The sequence below is a fragment of the Dunckerocampus dactyliophorus genome, chromosome 4, assembly GCF_027744805.1.
Source record: "Dunckerocampus dactyliophorus isolate RoL2022-P2 chromosome 4, RoL_Ddac_1.1, whole genome shotgun sequence".
NCBI classification, from domain to species: Eukaryota; Metazoa; Chordata; class Actinopteri; order Syngnathiformes; family Syngnathidae; genus Dunckerocampus; species Dunckerocampus dactyliophorus.
The window spans coordinates 28,967,778-28,989,378 of NC_072822.1; the positions used below are offsets into that span (position 1 = coordinate 28,967,778).

At 40.8% G+C, this 21,601-nt stretch overlaps 1 protein-coding gene across 4 annotated transcripts in view; it reads left to right on the forward strand.

Moving 5' to 3' along the window:
• Window positions 1-21,601, forward strand: part of adgrd2 (adhesion G protein-coupled receptor D2) — a 65,780-nt gene that overhangs the window by 845 nt on the left and 43,334 nt on the right. For 3 of the 4 annotated variants that reach the window (XM_054772931.1, XM_054772932.1, XM_054772934.1), the window contains exons 2-6: window positions 1,269-1,326; window positions 1,434-1,673; window positions 1,743-2,366; window positions 12,472-12,594; window positions 21,325-21,419. In XM_054772931.1, the coding sequence (XP_054628906.1) occupies window positions 1,269-1,326; window positions 1,434-1,673; window positions 1,743-2,366; window positions 12,472-12,594; window positions 21,325-21,419 (1,140 nt within the window). The remainder of the gene's footprint in view (window positions 1-1,268; window positions 1,327-1,433; window positions 1,674-1,742; window positions 2,367-12,471; window positions 12,595-21,324; window positions 21,420-21,601) is intronic. The other variant, XM_054772933.1, reaches the window with a different exon arrangement.

Below are 21,601 nucleotides of genomic sequence, written 5' to 3' on the forward strand. Positions count from 1 at the left end.
CAGGCACAATAATCCTAACACGGGCTACTGTTGCGGCTGTAACCCACGCCAAGCTAAAACTCAACTCTGAACCCCCGACGACACTTTTGGTTCAAAACCCACTCAGCTCCCCGAGCACTGGAACACATTTACAGCAACACACATGAACATGAGTCTTATTTATGTCTTAAATGTCTTATTTTCTTTTATGTTGACTCTATTGAGTAGTATGAGTGTAAAGGTGACTATATGGGTGTTATTCCATGTCTAGAGGGCTATAAAGAATTTAAAAAATTATATTTAGAAGGTTGTAAACAGATTTTCTATGCTCTAACTGTGAAAATACTTTATTTCTAAATAAGAAATCTTACTTGGCAAAAATTCACTTATGGTAAGGTCTGGAACCAATTAACCACAAAAAACTAGGGATTATTGTAAAAAAAAAACATATCAGAGGGTCACTTGTGTAATAATAATAATGTATTTATTTTATTTTTAAGAATATGTCAAGGGCCAATTCAAGGCATGCTGGGAAGCCCGCACACACAGCTCCCAACAGGAAGTTACCCAGCATGCCTGGTGGGTTGCAACTGACAGTAAAATAGTATTGTTTTCCATTTATACTGGTGTGTAATAGTTTATTTCGATAGCCACATAGTCCGTGTGGTGCGGTTAGATTGTGTTATTTAACCGAGGTTTTCAGTTGGATAGCCTGGTGGTTTGTGCTACGTGTTAAAATAGACATTTATTGTGGGCATCTCAATTAATTGCTTAATTAGTTAATAATCAATCTGCACCAGTGGGGGATCAAACGCAACGCCGACGAATAGCAGGGATCTTCTGTAAATGAAAGTTCCATGATGGCTGAAGTGCAGCATTAATAGTATCAGATTCTGGCCCTGTTCCTTATCGCTACTTTCATCTGATCCACTTGTCTTTATCCAATTATGCATTTCCCCGGTCAAGGCCAAATGTTCCCAAACAGGAGACTTTAAGACAGAAGAGGGTATTCAAGCTTTGGCTTCTCCTTGGTACTATGCTAGCCATTACATCCGTTAGCCAAAGGCTGGACTGCACTCTATTGTTTACTGAGTAGATGCCTGATGTGATAAACCCTTCCTGTCCCTCACTTAATGTGTACCGTGTGGGAAACTGGTACACTTCTGTACCAAAATGAAGGTGCCGATTACAAATACATGTGCCGTTATACCCCGTGTATTAACTGATTAGCTTTGTGAAAGATGAAGCGGTAAATAAAGAGTATAATGTCCACGTGTCTCTTCCTGTAGGTTGTGAGTGAGAGTGAGCCAACACCTGTTGGGACCGACAGAACAGGAGACTTGCATGGTAAGTCATTGTCATTTGAGTGGACAACCCTTCAACCCAACCTACTGACTTCTAAATCATTCAAATTTACCTAAGATGTTGTAAGCCAGCAATCTCTTACTCTCCAGGACAGTCCAGATTTGTCCACTTAACCTCACAGTGGGCCTTGGTGCTGGTCAACGACTCGTTAGACATCTTCAGGGCTGAGAGTTCCTGCAGAGGCCAGTTCAGCTCGCTTTCCACCCTGGACCAATCGGAGGTCCGTGAGGGGGCAATGGACTTACTGCGGCAGGCTCGACTCCAGTCACCGGTTTGGATCAACAGCACTTCCGAACTGCCCTCCAAGCCTTTGCCCCTCTCTAAGCAGTGTAAGTGAGATGTACCTGTTGACACCTCAACAGTTCAACATTTGTTAAAACTTCTTTTGTTTTTTTTAGATTTGCAGTTTGCAGCTCTAAACTTCCCCAAAACATCCAGAGAGGGCTTTGCTCGCATCAACAGGTCCTTCCCGGCTTTATCATCAATCAGTGTTTGCGTTCGTGTTCAGTGGGACCCAGAATGGAATGAAGTGTCCACCATCTTCTCCTATGCTGCTCCCGTCTTTACCAATGAGTTCCAGCTACGGGGTCAGAAGGACATGCAGGGCCGAATCGTGCTGGCACTCATTGTTCACGGGAAGCACCTTCCGTATAAAGCATCTTTTGCTAACGATGGCGCGTGGCATCACATCTGTGTCACATGGAGCAGCAGCCTCTGGGCTATCTATGTGGACGCGGAAAGAAAGGACATGGGATTGGGCACAGATACTTCCAGAGATATCCATGCTGATGGGATACTTATTCTGGGTCAGGACCAGGACTCATTTGGAGGAAATTTCACAGAGCCTTTTTTTGGAAATATTACCGACTTAAATGTTTGGAATACTTCCCTGGAAAGCCGCCACGTTCGTGCTTTAAATGGATGTTCAGCCATGAGTCAGGTCATGCTCTTCAGCTGGAACCTGGGCCATGTGATCAGTCACCCATCGGTCAAGGAAGTCCAGGCCCTTCTGTTTTGTCCAGGTATGGCCACATTTCATTCATGCTGTCATGCACAAGATATTTCTGTATTAACCAGAATATAGTAAATATTCAGAAAACTTTTGAGACATGTAAACATCGTCTTCAGGTTGCCAATTTCAAATCAAGGTCATCTTCCGGTTATGAAAAACCTGATTTGGACCGCTGACATATGTCTGTATCAACTCCAATATTAGGTCATTTAAACACGTAAATCGTCAAATTAAATTGACCTGCAGCGGAACCTCGGTTAGCGACACCCCAGTTAGCATGTTTTTTTGAAAATTTACAGTATATCAACATCTTGCTTCAGTGTATGTGCATTTTCCCGTTTGCATACAGTATTTTGCATGTCATGTTGTGTTATTAATACACTGCTTGAGTGAAACAGTGTTCTTAAAGTATGAAGTCAGCTCTGTTGCCCGTCTATGATGTCATCAGCGGTTGACTCTTTCTTGATTCTTTGCTAACTAACACAGTTACACCACAAGTCTCAAAAATGTTAACACAAACCAGTTTTGCAATTATGGTAATGGTAATGTTTTAATTTATTTGAATATGCATACAAGTTACATTGCAAGACATTACATATTACAATTCACAGTTCCACATGTCCAAAAGGAGTAGGAAGAAGCAACGCTTATTTAATCCTACTTAATTTAATTGATCTGTTTTCCATCAATTGCAATACATTTGTTCACTTCCTGTATTCCAAATACACTCTTATAGTTGAACACATTGAAAATGAATGCGATGATGTAATAATGTGATAAATAGTAGAAAAAATAGTCAAGTTTCAAATTTAGTCAGATTTCTTGTTACCGTAACTACTTCTTTTGACAATCCTAATAAATAATATGAAACAGACAAAACAAAACATAGTTTGATAATAGGTGGGTAATGACAATGAACTCATAAAAAGGAAGAGTAAGAGTGGTTGTGATTAGACATAGCACTGACAAATGAAACAGAACAGAGCATAGTTGGATATGTGAGTGGGTGAGTACTGGCAATGTACTCACAAAGGAATAAAGACTAATAAGTGACAAGAAGGAAGAGTTAGTGGTGAGCGTAGTAGTGGAGGAGATCCCCCAGGACACCATCCGTAGTCTCATTAGGAGCATGCCCCGACGTTGTCAGGCATGCGTACAAGCAAGTGGGGGCCACATTCAAGAGAATCATTTTGAGTTGCTACAATGACATTTTAGCAAAATGGACCAGTCTGCTACATCATTTTTTCACTTTCATTTTTGGGGTGTCTTTGATTTCCCCCCTCTATAGGGTGATCATTTTCATTTCTATCAAAATATGTGGCATCATTTTGTTACTAATACATCACCCACTTATTATCAGGAAAGATATTCATGTACATGTACTGAGATTCTGGACTCTGCTGCCCCTTTTCGGCAAAAAAACACTAAAACCAAGTCTGATCCCTGGTTGAATGACCACACCCGGCTGCTCAGACAACAATGTAGACAGGCTGAACGGCTGTGGAAAAAAGACAGATTGCATGTTTCCCTGGGTTGGTTGAGGGACAGATTGGCCACCTATCAGAGAGCCCTGAAGGAGGCCAAGTCCAAATATCTGTCCTCAATTATAACCAACAACTCTCACCAACCAAGACTCTTATTTAAAACCATTGACTCTGTTATTAACCCACGCCCCACTATTCTGTCTGATGCCACCACTACAACATGTGAAGAGTTTGTCTCATTGTTCTCTGACAAAGTGGCATCTATCAGGAAGAACATCAGCAGCTCAGGGATGTCTTCTGAGGATGTACATGGTCCTCCTGCACAGACTGCCGTCTTTGAGCGGTTTGAGACCATTTCTCTGGTGTCTCTTACCAAGGTGGTTAGTGGCATGAAACCCACTAACTGTCCCCTAGATGTCATCCCAGCCAAGTTTTTAAAAGAGGTTTTTAATTCTGTTGGGTCAAGTTTACTTGTTTTTATAAACACCTGTCTTAACTTAGGATCTGTCCCAGCTGCCTTCAAACATGCTGTGGTTAGACCCCTCCTAAAAAAACCTCATCTCGACCCCTCTGTGCTGTCCAATTTTAGGCCTGTCTCACACTTGCCCTTTCTTTCAAAGGTTTTAGAAAAAGTTGTTTTTACTCAGTTACAAACTTTCCTAGAGATGAACTCTGTTCTTGATAAATTCCAGTCTGGTTTTAGATCCCGACATAGCACTGAGTCGGCGCTGTTAAAGGTGCACAATGACATTGCCCTGTCTGTTGATGCTGGGAATCCTGCTGTGTTGGTGCTGCTGGAGCTCACAGCGGCCTTTGATACAGTTGACCATGCAGTCCTTGTATCCCGCCTGGAGCGCTGTGTCGGTATCCAAGGCATTGCTCTCCGGTGGTTTAGGTCATACCTGGCTAATAGGAGCTTCTCCGTTATGATCGGTGACCTCTGCTCCTCCCATGCGTCCCTCTTGTGCGGGGTGCCACAGGGATCCATCCTTGGCCCTGTTCTGTTTTCTCTGTATTTATTACCCCTGGGTTCAATTTTGGAAAGACATAATTTGTCTTTTCATCTCTATGCTGACGACCTGCAGATATATCTGCCTATTAGACCCACTGACAATACTGCTCCCACTAGGCTGCTCAATTGTATTACTGACGTAAAGCAGTGGCTGGATCAGAACTTTCTACATTTAAATGACAGCAAAACAGAGTGTATTTTATTTGGTATGTCACCAACATTGCACACTGTTGCAGCGAATTTCGTCTCTCTGGCCCCCTTTTTTAAACCTGATGTCAAAAATCTTGGGGTCATATTTGATAGTGGACTTAAATTCGACAAACAGATTAGCTCTGTCATTAGGACGAGCTTCTTTCAGCTCCGTCTTCTGGCTAAAGTGAAGCCTTTTTTAGGTCAGCAGGATCTTGAGAAAGCGATCCATGCTTTCATCAGCACAAGACTGGACTACTGCAACGCACTTTACGTTGGCCTGAGCCAGACCTCAATTTCGCGTCTGCAGTTGGTCCAGAACGCTGCTGCCCGGTTTTTAACAAACACGCCCAGACGTGAGCACATCACCCCGGTGCTGTCATCACTCCACTGGCTTCCAGTTCGTTTTAGAATCGATTTTAAAATTTTAGTATTTGTTTTTAATGCCATTAACGGCCTTGCTCTGTCGTATTTGTCGGAGCTTTTAACTATCCGCAATCACGGCAGGGCCCTCCGTTCCTCGGGACAGCTTCTGTTAGAAGTCCCACGGGCAAAATACAAACAGTGGGGCGAACGCTGTTTCTCCGTCGCTGCTCCCAGACTGTGGAACAAACTGCCCACTGACATTCGCACCACTACTGAAGTCGGCCTTTTTAAATCGAAATTGAAAACTCATTTTTTTAGACAGGCGTTCAACACCGACTAGGGCGGTCTTGTATTTTATGCATTTTTAGTTCTTGTTGACTCCCATTTTATGTACTTTTAAAGGCTTTTAGCACTCTGCAGCACTGAAGCATTTTCTTATAGATGGTAGCAATGCGTCTGTGTAGGCTCTCAGTCGTACAGGAGTTGTCCATCGAGGAAAAGGCTTCTTGAGACGTCATCTGTACTTCTGTGAAGAAGGTGTCGGACGTTTCGCAAATACCAACTAGTGCTGAGGGAAAGAAAAAGGAGACACAACATGTCCAGAGAGCGCTCTCAACCTGTGGGTACCCACGGTGGGCTTTTAACAAATGTCAAAAGAAGAGAGTAGGGAAAGAAACCCAAAAGCCCACAGAAGCAAAAAGGAGAGGAGTGGTAGTCCCTTATGTAGCGGGGGTCTCCGAAAAACTCCAGAGGATCTTATGGCAACACAAAATTCCTACCTATTTCAAACCAGTAAATACCCTGAGACAAAAATTAGTGCATCCTAAAGACAAGGCTCCAAACCAGAAACAGAGCAATGTGGTCTATTCCATCCACTGTAAAGATGAGGAATGCAAAGAGCACTACATTGGGGAAACTAAGCAAATGCTCCAAAAAAGGCTTTATCAACATCGCAGGGACAATGCTAGTGGTCCTCAATCAGCAGTACATCTACACCTGAAAGCTACCAATCACTCTTTTCAGGACAGCGAGGTAAAGATTTTGGCCAAAGAAAACAGATGGTTTGAAAGAGGAGTAAAGGAAGCTATTTTTGTCAAACAACAGAACCCATCATTGAATCGGAATGGTGGTTTGAGGTTTAATTTGGACCCTGTGTTCAGCAGGTTACTGAGACCAAAACCCACAGCTCTTAGTCTAGCAAATGAGGTGAAGGCAGGGCCGAGCCAGAACAATAGATGCTAACAAGCCAGTATCAGAGTCGTTCATACCCAATTCAGGGAGCGACACTTCCCTTTTATATGGAGGTGTTAGTAACAGGATAGGATTATACTACTACTCCGCCCAGGCTTAGTGTAACGAACCAATAGGAGGAGGGTGTTGGCATTTGGCCAATTCCGCCCACTCTTACTGTATTTAAGGCCTAGGCTACCAGCACTTATTAGTTTGCTGACGAAGCTCTTCGGATGAGGAGCGAAACGTCCGACACCTTCTTCACAGAAGTACAGATGACGTCTCAAGAAGCCTTTTCCTCCATTTTCTTATAGAGTTTTTATTCTGTGTTTACTTTGTGTTTATGTTTTATGCTGTGTTCTTATGTTTTGTCTTATTGTGAAGCACTTTGGGAGCCCGTGGGCTATTGTAAAGCGCTATATAAATAAACTTTGATTGATTGATTGATTGATATTCAAGATCATTTTTCCCACAGTTTAGATCTGATGTGTTTTCGAAGTGTTCCTCTCATTTTTTTGAGCAGTATATACAGTATACTGTGTACTAAGGGGTTCACAAAGTCTCGCAAGATTAAAATGTGACAAGATTTCTCGTGGTTAACTTGGCCTGGGTCGATAATAAATTAATTAATCACACAATAAATGAAAATGAACTCAATAGTTTTGCCAGCTCCAATACATTGCCATGCGCAGGCGTGTCTGTTTTCCTCGCCTCCCACCTCCAAACAGATGGGAAGAGAATTCAATGTGTGTATTGGTTTCAGCACCTTGGCACATTTGTTCCATAGAACAACGGCATGAATGGATTGAGCCCTGGATGCGGGTCATACGCAGAGTGCACAAGAGTGTAACAATTAGAAATGATATTAGTAGATTGCCATATATTATATACCTTTTAATATTTCTTCATTGTACTTTTCTTAAAAGTAAAGTTAAAATCTCATCCTGTCTCATTCTCACGGACCAAATCTTATGTATTGTCTCGTCTTGTGAACTGAGTGTTTCGTGACAATGTACTGTGCACATTACATACATCGTTCCTACATAGTGTTATCCCAAATGACAGAAATTGATTTCGGGCAGTACTACATTCAAATTTACGCCCCCAGGAGCTAAAAACTACATTAGGTCTCTTTCACGAAACGTTCTGCTTATGAAGTTCTCACAGAGACTGTTTGGACGTAATTAATTGCACGTCTCTGCCTTCCTGGTCTACTCAGGGGTTCTGGAGAGGAGGATCCACAGGATATTTGAATCTCAGATTCAGGAGGAGCAGTGTGGTTTTTGTCCTAGTCGTGGAACTGTGGACCAACTGTACACTCTTGGCAGGGTCGTTATTGTGCGTTATTGTGCCCAACCAGTCTACATGTGTTTTGTGGATTTGCATTTGAAGGAATTCAAGGAATTCTGTGGCGATTACTCCAGAAATATGGGGTACCAACCACTTAATTAAGCCTGTTTGTTGCCTGTATGACCGGTGTAAGAGTTTAGTTCACATTGCCGGCAATAATTCTGACCCGTTTGCAGTGAGGGTTGGACTCCGCCATGGCTATCCTTTGTCACTGATTCTGTTCATTACTTTTATGGACAGACTTTCTAGGCGCAGCCAGGGCGTTGAGGGGTTCCAGTTTGTTGGCTGCAGGATTGGGTGTCTGTTTTTTGCAGATGCTTTGGTCCTGCTGGCTTCATCAAGCTGTGACCTTCAACTCTCACTGGATCAGTTCTCAGTCGAGTGTGAAGCGGCTCGGATGAGAATCAGCACCTCAAAGTCCGAGTCCCTGGATCTCGCTCGGAAAAGGGTGGAGAGCCATCTTCGGGTCGGGGATGAGATCCTGCCCCAAGTGGAGGAGTTTAATTACCTCTGGGTTTTCTTCATGTATGAAGGATGAACACAGGAGGATTGGTGTGGCATCTGCAGTGATGTAGACTCTGCATTGGTCAGTTGTGGTGAAGAGGGAGCTGAGCCGAATGGCAAAGCTTTCAATTTACCGGTTGATCTACATTCCTACCCTCACCTATGGTCATGAGCTTTGGGTAGTGACCAAAAGGATAAGATTGTGGGCACAAGCAACCAAAATGAGTTTTCTCTGTAGGGTGGCTGGGCTCTCCCTTAGAGGTAACACTCGGACTACTCGGACTACTGCCGCTGCTCCTCCGCATTGAGAGGATCCAGTTGAGATGGCTCAGGCATCTGGTCAGGATGCCTCTCAGACACTTCCCTGGGGAGGTGTTCAGGGCACGTCCGACTGGTAGGAGGCCTCGGGGAAGACCCAGGACACGTTGGAGAGAGTATGTCTCTCAACTGGGCTGTTATCTGTGCACGTGCTTTCATTTTATGAGCAAGTGTACTTCCAATGTTTTTTTTTTTTTTCAAATCTACACAAGGTTCTACATTTGCGCTCCCTCATATCTGCGGATTTCTTTTCTCTGCTTGAAGTTGTAAATACAGTAAATATTTTTTTTAATGGTAACTTAAATAGAAAGTGATTTGATGTCGCTATCTGCAGGGCAAAAAAAAAAGACTTCTGCAGCTATGAATCCAGCAGAGGGCGCTGTCTCAAAAAAAAATTCAATTTTCCAGCAGGAAGATGCTTTGATAAGACGTGATATTGTGCAAATGCACCTTTATAGTACAGTACAGTATACTGAATGCCTGTACTTGTTTCTTCATATGTAAAACTGAATTTAAAATGCCTTTAATTGCACATTTTTTTCCATAATTGAATGTCCCTCTATCGAGGGATTTTACGCTGCCCTCATGCTTAGGCATATTACACTTTGCTGTTAATTTGCTCATTGCTGTACAGTAGATCCCTGCTTTTTGTGGGGGTTCTCTTCCGGCACCACCAGCAAGTGAGGATGAACTGCAAGTAATTGATATGCCCATAAAGATGTCTATTTTTAACCCACGACTCATTCCCCCTCCAAACACTCTTGCTAGCTTGACGTTGACATTCTCCTCTGATTTCTGATTAACATTTGCAATAAATGTGGCTGTAGTGAATAATAGATTAGATTCGGTTGCAGAACACTCCACTTCTCTCTTCAATTCATTGTTCACTTGCAACACAATCTGGGTTTAAGGCCTAAATATGCCTCTCACACACACTTATTAAACACATTTAAAGTATAAAATCTACAGTATAGGCCCAAGGTTTGGCACACCTTCTCATTCAATGAGTTTTCTTTATTTTCATGACTAGATTCTCACTGAAGGCATCAAAACTATGAATGAACACATGTGGAATTATGTACTTCACAAAAAGTGTGAAATAACTCTAAATATGTCTTATATTTTAGATTGCTCAAAGTAGCTTTTTTGATAGCTCTGCGAACCCTTGGTGCTCTCTCAATGAGCTTCATGAGGTGGTCACCTGAAATGGTCATCACTCCACAGGTGTGCCTTTTCAGGGTTGCTTGTGCATTACTTTGTGCATTGGTCTCAGCACCTTGCCATGTTTGTTCAATGGAACAACATCATGAACAGAGTGAGCTTTTTTGTCATACAGTCTCTTTCTCTTGGTGGGTGAAGGCGGGGCCACTAGCATACACACAGAGTGCAGAAGAGTGTAACGTAGTTAAAATTATATTAGTAGTTTCATATATTTTTTTTATATTTTTCATTTTCCTTTTTTTTAAGTAATGCTAAAATCTCATCTTGTCTCATTATCGTAAACCCAATCTCGCGTATCGCCTCATCTCGTGAAGTGAGTATCCTGTGACACTCCTATTTAGCATATTTACACATTTTGTGTTTTTTGTCTAAATGAAGCATTTTCAAGCATAAAAATGACTAAATGAAGTAAAACACAATTGTAAGGCATTCAGAAGACACATTCAAAGACGTTGATATGAAGATGATATGTAGTATTCTACACTGGGCACTAGGTGTCTACTAGTAATGTTACTGTAATGAGACACACAAGCGCCACACTGCCCACCGGAGCATGGGCTACCGTTGCTGCAGTAACCCACGCCAAGCTAAAACTCAATGCTGAACTCTTGACAGTCCCCACTCACCGTCCCCTAGCACCGGAACACATTTACAGCAACACAGACGAGCACATGTTTTATTTATGTCTTTTATGTTTTATTTTCTTTAACTATGTGTACTATGGGAGCGTAAAGGTGACTTTAGGGGTGTTATTTCATGTCTAGAGGCCTCAAATGTTAAAAAAAATAAATAAATACTTAAAAAGGTAGCAAACAGGTTTTCTATGCTCTAACTACAAAAATATTTCATTTATAAATAAGTAATCCTATGTGGTGGAAATTCACTTATCACGTTTGGATGTAGAACCAATTAACCGCGATAAACGAGGGATTACTGCAAGCTTGGTAAACAAATGTGATAGACTAGTTGCAAATATGAAATTTTCATCACATGTGTATATGAGGCATATTGTCACGTTGCGGCGTTCTGGATTCCAATATGCAGAGCAGAGACCAAAGTGTACAGTGAAAAAAGGTTTATTACCAAAATGGTAGTGGTACAAAACATACAACAAAAGGTGCAAAAATGTAACAAAAATACTCAGGGCAACTGCCAAGGAAAAAAAACTGAAAACACTGCAAAACGGGGAAGCAGGAAAAAGGCTAGAGCTCACAAAAAATATCTGCGGTACAAAAGGTAGCAGTACAAATACTTAGCTGAGATCAAAGGAGTACAAGGAGCAAGGGTGGACCAGTTAGCAACCCAGAGGGGTAGCAGTAGCAGTAGCAGGAGCAGGAGCAGTAGCAGGAGCAGGAGCAGGAGCAGGAGCAGGAGCAGGAGCAGGAGCAGGAGCAGGAGCAGGAGCAGTAGCAGTAGCAGTAGCAGTAGCAGTAGCAGTAGCAGTAGCAGTAGCAGTAGCAGTAGCAGTAGCAGTAGCAGTAGCAGTAGCAGTAGCAGTAGCAGTAGCAGTAGCACGAAGCCACATAACTGGCGCTGCTTCCTTGTCTGGCAGCGTCTGATAAAGGTGTAGGTAATTGGCTGCAGGTGCGCCTCATCAGCGTAATCAGGTCAGAGTGTACTGCAACACATAGCGGAGAGAGCGCAGCAGAGCGACAGACACTGAAACATGACACATATTCTTGATGGTAGATTCAGTCAGCAAGAATTCATGACCCATATTGTGCTACCAAAACATTGCTGACAGACAAGCGCTTACACTGTTTGTTGTGGTGAAATTGTGTGTGTAAAAAAGTACCGGCCTCTCTTCTAGTACACCTAGCTTGGGGCAATTATGGCCAAGCTTAATGATGACTGGCGCATGGAATAGCTATGAAATTGTGAAAACACAGACGTGCTCATTGATGGGTGGATTTTTGTCACAAAAGCAAGGAACTCCTGTGTTCGGATCAAAGGTTGTTTTGGTAATGCCGTTGAAGGCTATCAATGTACTGTGAAGCAAATGCCATCATTAAAAAAAATGCAATTGTTTTAACTCATAAGAAGTCAGCTACAGTTTTGTGCTTGACTTGAACTCATCAATCCCTAAGAGACATATAGGAAACATTTTGGAGTGGTTGCCATGTGACTGAGTCTGTGTCAAGAGTCCAACCTTTTGAAAATGGAGGTTTGCAAAAGTGAAAATATTATATTCCACAGGCGGGCTGTTTTTTTTTCTGTTCAATATACAGTATATAACATCTTTGCATATCTACATGCCAAGACAGTGATGAGTAGTGCATCAAATCCTTAACTGAGCATGATTTCCAGTAGCTGCATTATTGCAACTCACAGCATTATTGACATTTGTGAATACAGTACTTCTATTGACTCCTGTCACTGCTTTTCCCCCTACTTTTTGTTGGAAATTCATTTTTCTTTTCTGTCGGACTGCTTGTGAGCAGCAAAGCACCAGCAGATGGAACTGCAAGGCTGCATAACGCTGCAGAGCCAGTCAGACCAGCACCTTCTGATGGGGTTGACAGACTGTTCTGAGCCACTTCCCTTCATCTGCATGAGTAGCAGAGGTAAGTCTTTCTTTGATCATATGACAATTTCACAGGTAAACTGGGTTGGCAAACCATGAACCATCAGTTTGCCAATACAGTAATCCCTTGTTTATCGCAGTTCCAGACCTAACCTAACTAACATACAAATACTGCTTATGACCTTCTAAATAGGTTTTTTTAACATTATTAGAGCCCTCTAGACATGAAATAATACCCCTGTGGTCACCTTTACACTCATATTACCCAATATAACAGGTTGTAGTAGTATAGTAGGTTATTAGAAAATAGGACATAATTAAGAGTGCTTGTGTGTGTTGCTATAAATGTGTTCCCATGTTAGGGGGCGAACAGGAAATGATGTCGGGGGTTCAGAGTTGAGTTTAACCTACCGTGTGTTACGGCCGCAAACAGTAGCCCATGTTAGGAATTACTGTGCCTGTTATGAGATCATTCAACCTGCAATCAAAGCCTGATGTTTCGGTGATCAAGTTTGGTGCTTGTGTGACTCACCCAACATTAGTATTTTACTTCATTTAGTCATTTTTATGCTTGAAAATGCAAAAAATAGTATAATTAGCTTAAATATGCATTTTTGGACTAATAATTTAATCTGCAGTGGAACCTCGGTTAACGTCTGACACTTTTAGCACAGTTAGCTACTGTACGTTGCTTGTCTACGATGTCATCAGAGGTTGACTTTCAAAAATGTTAACACAAAACATGTTTTTATAGTTTTACATGCATAAAACAATTGTAACTGCATATAAATGGCAAATGAAAGGGATAAATGAACATTTAAGGTTACTTTTACCTTCACTGAAGACGTAACTGTTCCCAAAGACTCGATGTGGCAGCCACACACCATTTTTCTGTTTCGTCATGATTTATTTCTTAAATTCACGTGTTTCTCACCCTTTTTCTTAATCAAAATGCTGGTACTTGCAACTTTCTTTGGCTTCATTTTCTTTGGCTCCATACGTCACTTCCTGTTGTACGGAAAGGACACTCACGAAAAGAGCTCAGTTTTTTATTACCGGAGTTTTAAACTTTTTGTGATTATTCCTGACCATAGCTTGTGATTACAACTCTAGACGTGAGCGCTGACATCTCTGCCTTAATTCGGACCACCAAAAAAATGAATAGTAGGAGCCGACAACCCTTATAGGCAAGCTATCAGGCTCGCCGCGGCTTTGAATCGGCGGCTGCTCATGAAGCCGGACTCTGTTACTGTGACTGACTGTTACAATGAATATTAAACAACAAAGGCAGTGGAAAACAAGCTAACGGCTAATCGACAACACGGCAAGACGGTGTTGCTTAGCAACCGCAATAACGCCAAAGATAAAAGAGAAAAGAAGCATATCTGATGGTGGCTCGAGCAGTTCAGGTCGAAGCACTCCGGTTTGGGTTTTGTACCCGCCCCCCACCAACGATACCTGACGAAGAGCATCTAGCCTATTTGAAGCGTCAACTGACTAATCATGCTGATTCACAAAAAGGGAAAGTGTCAAAGAAGTTGCAAGAGATGGCGGGAAAGCAGGAAGATACCCTAGTGCAAATTCTACTGAAACTTGAGCATATAGAGGAGGAGGTAAAGATTCTGGATCCCATGCAACAAAACATCGGCTCCATGCAACAAAGCATGGGCTCCTTAATGCAGAAGTTAAAGATGCTGGATCTCATGCAACAAAACATTGGCTGCTTAACGCAGAAGGTCCAGAACTGGACGGATGAAGTTCAAAGTCTGAGAGTGGAGAACAAAGAATTACAGGAAAGTAATACAGCACTGAGAGCAACTCTCAAGAAAGATATTGTGTCATGTTCCGCATGACATGAACGAGCACTTCCTGTCCTGCGCTCTTACTTTGGTGTGCTGCACTTCCTGCTGGGAGGAAGCTGCAGCCGCGTCACTCCAGGTGTTTGCTGCGCAGCTGGCAGCGATTGCAATTAGTGGGGTTTAAAAGCCCAGCGGCGCTGGTTCATTGCCTCTGCTCTACTTGCCTGTGCTATCATTTAAAAGGTTGTCTTACCTGTTGCTACTGCCCTAGACTGCCACTTATGTTGTTTCACAGAGTCTTTCCCTCTGTCGCCTTGTTGTTGTTTGTTCCTGTACAACTGTGAGTACCTGCACGTGCATATCTAAAGACTTTTATTTGTACGCTCCTGCGTCTGTCTCTGCATACCGAGGTCAAGCATCCGACAGCTCCTCACATCGAAAAGACAAAAAGACAAAATAATTGAGCAACTCAAAATCACCATAGATGATATGGATCAGAACACACAAATTAATGATGGTTGGGATGGGGCTTCGGATCAAACCCAGGTCCTATGCCAGGGCAGTTGGGAATAAGGACGAACCAGACGAAATGGATGTCACTTCAACGGAACAACAAGTTGTCACTTTTTTGCAATCTAAGGAGTTGGATGTAGACATCCAATCTATTGATACTTGTATCCCACTGTATGGCAGGAACAGCATTACACCCGTCATCATCGTCAAGTTCACTAACAGGAAATTCAAGACTGCACTGCTGAAACAAGGAAAGAAGCTGACAAACGTCTACATGAATGACCACCTGACAAAGCGCAATGCTGAAATCGCCAAGAAAGCCCGTGATCTGAGGAAGCAAGTAAGGATCCGAGGTAGTTGGAGTTCAAATTGCAAAATCTTCATCAAATTAAATGGAGGACCAGGGGCCAGAGTTCTTGTTGTCAAAAACATCAAGGATCTAAATAAAGACTGAAAGGAATGGAAAAGGAAAACAGCTCCAACAACGTCCTTAATATGCTACAAGAAGCTCTACAACTGGACACCTTTTGTTTCCCAGATCACAAACAAATGGATTTGGAAAAAGACATAGATCCAGACACAAACTTTTTTTCCCACATCACAAATGACTGTTGCTATTATACGGAGGAGCAATACAACAGTAATCTTAATATCGGCAATAAGTTGTCAACTATCCACATAAACAGCAGAGGCATGTATGCAAACTTTAACAACATTAAACTATAGTTGAACCAATTCAAGGAACCCTTCAAAGTAATTGCAATCTCAGAAATTTTGATTAATGCAAACAACGGTATGGACTTTGAGCTGGAAGGATATGAAATGACCTGTATAAACCGGAACAATTCAAGTGGAGGAGGTGTGGCTGTGTACGTGAACAAACATCTGAACTACAAAATGGTGACGAATATGTCATTTGTTATTGACAACATCCTAGAATGTATAACGATTGGGTTAAAAATGGGACAATACACATCTGCAAGTTTAGATATTACGTGTGGAGTACCCCAGGGGTCAATATTGGGACCAAGACTGTTCAATTTGTATAACAATGACATTTGTAAAGTGACAAATGACTTAAAGTTGGTATTATTTGCGGATGATACCAATCTCTTTTGTTCTGGGGAAAGCATGGAAGAACTAATTAAAAAGGTCAAGGATGAAATGGTCATATTAAAGACAGTGTTTGATAAAAACAGATTATCCTTGAACTTAAGTAAAACTAAAATAATGCTATTTGGTAATAGAAGAAAGGACACATACAAATACAAATAGACGAAGTGGACATTGAAAGGATGAATGAAAATACATTTCTGGGGATCATAATAGATGAAGAAATGAGCTGGAAATCTCACATCAAAAATATACAACAAAAGGTGGTGAGACATACTTCAATATTGAATAATGCAAAATTTGTTCTTGATCAAAAATCACTCCACACTCTTTACTGTTCTCTGGTATTACCATATCTAATGTATTGTGTGGCGATATGGGGTGATAATTATAAAAGCAACCTTTACTCACTAAATGTACTGCAAAAAAGATTGTTGAGAACATACAAATCCTTCATTTTTAAAATCATAAATATTAAAATTTGCTGATTTGGTACATTTCAAACCGCTAAAATAATGCATAACGTTAACAATAACTAGCTACCCGAAAATGTCATACAATACTTCTCTATAAGAGAGGAGAAATATGATCTTAGGAAAAAACAAATCTTGAAACACTCACACACGAGAACGCTAACAACCCACAGCATTTCAGTATGCGGAATTCAATTATGGAAGGGATTGAGTAAGGAACTCAAACAATGCACCAAGATGAGCGAATTCAAAAAACAATACAAGCAGTTGATGTTTGCTAAATACAAGGCAGAAGAGTCTTGGACTTGCTTTATTATGTTTGTCTTTATTTTATTTATTTAGTACTATACTGATTATTATATTTATTGTTCTGTTATGCTTGTTCTATTTATTATGACGTATTTATTATTATATTGATTTTTGTATTAATCGTTAAGAAATCATAATAATTATATCATCATATTGTTACATTATCTTATCATTATTCTATGTATTAAAAATCACATATGGAATACAGGAAGTGAATAATATGTACTCCAGCATTTTTTTTTACGTGCAATTAACATGCGCACATTCTGTTTCACCCTCGGCCCACACCGTAGTTTGGGGAAACACAGCGGTGGATGTTGCGCCACAAGCAGAAACAAATACTGAGCAGAAATGGACATAGAAAAGGGTATTTCAATTTTATTCAATTCAATTCAATTCAATTTATTTATATAGCGCCAAAACACAATAACAGTTATCTCATGGAACTTTACATGAAGGTCACATTCATAAATGAAAACAGAGAACCAACTCAAACCCCGCATGACCAAGCACTTGGCGACGGAGCCAAGGAAAAACTCCCTCTGGGGAAGAAACCTTGAACAGAACCCAGGCTCTATGGGGCGGCCATCTGTCTCAACCAGTTGGGTTAAGATATAAAAATAAAGGGGTAGATGGTAGATCAAGCCAGAAGTCTTAGTCTTAGTCCAAGGAACATAGAGGAGTGTCTCTGATACCTATCAGTGTATCATAAAAAAGAGGTAGGTTTTGAGTTGACTTCTAAATAGAGAGAGGACGTCTGCGCTCCGGATTGAGTAGGGGAGATGGTTACATAACGGAGGAGCTTGATAACTAAATGCTCTACCTCCCATTCTACTTCTTAAAATTCTAGGAGTGGCAAGTAAATTCTGGGAGCGCAGTGTTTGCCTGGGTCGATAGGGTTCTAGGAGCTCTTTAAGATGCACTGGTGCCTGACTATGTAGTGCTTTATATTTGAGAAGGAGAATTTTAAACTCAATTCTAAATTTGACAGATAACCCCTGCAGTGAGGCTAATACAGGTGAGATATGATCTCTTCTTCTGGTTCAGGTTAAGATTTTTGCGGCAAGATTTTGGACTAACTGAAGGGTCTTTAAAGATTTCTTAGACCAACCTATTAACAGAGAGTTACAATAATCCAACCTGGAGGTCCCAAAAGCATGAACACGTTTTTCTGCATCTGGTAGTTGGCAGGAATTTTCTGATTTTCTTTATGTTCCATAAATGGAAAAATGCTGTTCTTGACCCTTGTCATATTTGGGAACTAAAGGAAAGGTCCTGATCGAAGACCAAGGTTTCTGACTATATATTGTGGGGGGTGAGTGCAAAACCATCTAAGGCAGTAATATCATTTGCAATCTTGTCTCTGAGGTGCTGGGAACCAAGGTCTATGATTTCAGTCTTATCTGAGTGTAATAGTAAAGGTTTCGAGGTCATCCATCTCTTTATGTCGTTACGACACGCCTGGAGTTTGGACAGCTGACTAGTTTGGTTAGGTTTCATTGATAAGTACAGTTGTGTGTCATCTGCATAGCAGTAGAAGTTAATAGAGTGTTTTCTAATGATATTGCCTAAGGGGAACATACTGTATAAAGGCTGAACAATACATGTCCTAGCACAGAACCCTGTGGGATGCCATGACTGACCTTCACGTGTCTGGATTCTTTATTACTAATGGATACAAACTGCAGGCGATCTGACAAATAGGGCTGAAACTATTTTAATGCAGTTCCTTTATTGCCAAGGGTGTGTTTTAATCTTTGTATTAGGATTTGGTGATCAATTGTGTCAAATGCTTCTGGAAGGTCTAATAAAACTAACACTGAAATGAGGCCTTTGTTGGAGGTCGTTTGTAATTTTCACGAGTGCTGTTTCTGTACTGTGGTGCATCCTAAATCCTGACCTCAAGTAGATTATTGTTTTGAAGGAAATGGTGTAACTGACTGGCAACTGCTTTTTCTAGGATCTTGGAGGTTGAAGGTTGGATATTGGTCTGTAGTTAGCTAAGACATGTGGATCAAGGTTAGGTTTTTTTAAGAAGCGGTTTGACTACAGCCACTTTGAATGATTGTAGTATATAGCATGTCACTAGCGACATATGGATTATCTTGAGAAGAGCTGTGTTGACAAGTAGGGTAGTATCTTTGAACAAGTGAGAAGGGATGGGATCGAACTTGCAAGTTGAGGAATTTGAGGAGGAAATTGTAAAGGCTAGTTCAGAAGAGTTGATGGAGTAAAAACAGTTTAAGTGTATTGCAGTCATCATCATTTCCTCTTCCTTGCGTAGCTTGCTTGCTGCTGTAACAAGTGAATTTCCCCGCTGTGGGATAAATAAAGTACAAATACAAATACAAATACAATGGTCACCATGTTGGAGGGATGGGGGGAGGTGGTTCATTTGGTGTCTAGTGGCAATTTTACTGTCAAAAATTGACATGAAATCATCACTGTTAAGAGTGGTAGGGATGGAGGGGTTGATGGTGCTGGGACACTTTGTTAACCTAGCCACAGTGCTGATGAGGAATTTGTGCTTATTTTTGTTTTGTTCAATTAAAGATGAGTAGTAAGCTGTTCTGGCATCACACACATGGCCTTTCTATCATTTTTAAGGCTCTCTTTCCTGGCTGAACGATTTTCGTGTGAGTGGGGGGAATACCATTTCCTCTCTAATTTTTGTGTTTTACGTTTCAGCTCATGGGTATGCGAATTGTACGATAGGGCAGATTTATTTGGGTTCCTCTTTTTAAGGGGCGGCTGAGTTGAGAGTTTCTGGTAGGACGGAGATTGTGGTGTCTTTGAGTTTATCATTCTGTGTTTGACTAGTGTTAGTATTGTTTATTAGGTTAATGAAGGGCAGTGAATTGGGGAGGGGGCGATGACATCTTTGAATTTATTAACACTGTTTTCTGATAGCCATCTGGTAAATACGGTTTTGTCTACTGGTGTGTAGTTAGCTATTTGGAATTCAAATGTAATTAGAAAATGGTCAGACAGAACAGGATTTTGTGGAAATACTGTCAAGTGTTTAACATCAATGGCGTATGTCATGACCAGATCAAGTGTGTGATTATGACAGAGGGTAGGTTCATCCACCACCTGGGAGAACCCAGTTACATCTAATATGGAAGTGAATAAGGAGGCTAGGCTGTCACAGCTATTTGGGGTCTTGTGTCAATGTGACCATGAGTGAAGACGAGAATTGACATAAATAGCACTAGCATTAGCAAATGCACTAGGCACAGGGAAAGACTTTCAACATATAGCACATATCGAGATCTAATTTATCTTATTTATTATATATTGTGTAAAACATAACACATTTGACAACATCAAATTAAATCAAATTACTAAATGAATACAGACCCACCATCCACCTGTACGAGCCTGGAGTTTATTTTTCAGAGAGGTGCACGGCACATAGTGTATATGTGCATGAACACTCAATAATGTCATTAAATCTTACTATTATGCATTTCCACATGCGGTCACCATTTGGGTCCAAATATGAGGTGAAAGAAAAAGTGGAAAAATACAGTATAGTAGTCTATCTGTGCAGCGAGGGAGAAAGTTAGATGGTGCGTTCAAGGACCGTTGAACAATGTGGGACAAGTCATCGCTTGCATTAGACATTTAAAAAACTGTACATTATTGTATATTACTATATTTGTATATTATATATTTGAATGAAATAATGGCCGCAATTTCCAAAATTGATATCCCTTTACTTTGATTATTATTATATTATTATTATTATTATATTTATTTGATTAATTTTATTATTAAGTGGGGTTTTTTGTCATTGCGCCTTTGTCATTGTCATTGTACTGTATGAATGCCACTTGTATAGAATTGGCTTTTTTTATTTTATAATGTTACTGTTTATAAACTATTTATGAATTGATTGTATTTATACAATATCGTGCTGTGACCTTCAGCGTTTACTGGGGCGGTTAGCATCTGACTGTGAAGCTTCTGGAATGAGAATCCGAGGACATGGTTCTCAGTTATTAAAGGGTGAATTTCTCCCTCCGGGTTGGGAATGAGCTGTATCCCAACCTTTTTTGACCCACGGACCAGCTTGTGTTCCCACAAATCTCCCGCGGACCGGGGGCCGGGGGGTTTCATACATTATTTCATACATTATAGTGATCTAATTTGAGTCTGGGCTTCCCTGCTAAGACTGCCGCCCTAATTTTATGCATTTTTTTATGTATGTAAAACTCTAATTATAAAACTATAAACATGTTTTGTGTTAACATTTTTGGCTTTCTGGAATGGATTAATTGGATTTGCATGATTTCTTATGGTAACAATTAATTGGTTAGCGTCCGTTTCAGTTGGAATCGGACCTTCTGGGACGAATGAATGACGCTAACCAAGGTTCCACTGTATTTAATTTATTTTATTTTATCATCTGGGCAAAGTGGTCAGACACGGCTGGAAGATGATGGCCAGCATGATTGCAGTGCTTCAGAAAAAATGTTACAAATATGAAATCAAATTTGTGCCACACATTATTGCACTGGTAAAGCAGTTTTAATATCGTTCATGTTGTTTTTGGCCCAGAGCGTTACCTGAAGATGAAGCAGATCAGTGACTCCCAGAGCTCTCAGCCCACTGCATTTATGAATCATCTGATGAAGCTTTCCAACAACAGCCAGGTAGACAACCCGAACATGTTATTTTCATAATTATTATTTATTACTATTATTATTCTTTTCCACAGACATAAGGGATATTTGTCTTTGAAAACTTAGGATGTAATATTTTATAGTATTCTAAGCAACTGAGTGTGTTTACCAAAAACATGAAGAAAAATGTACCTTTTCACTACTCCAACTTT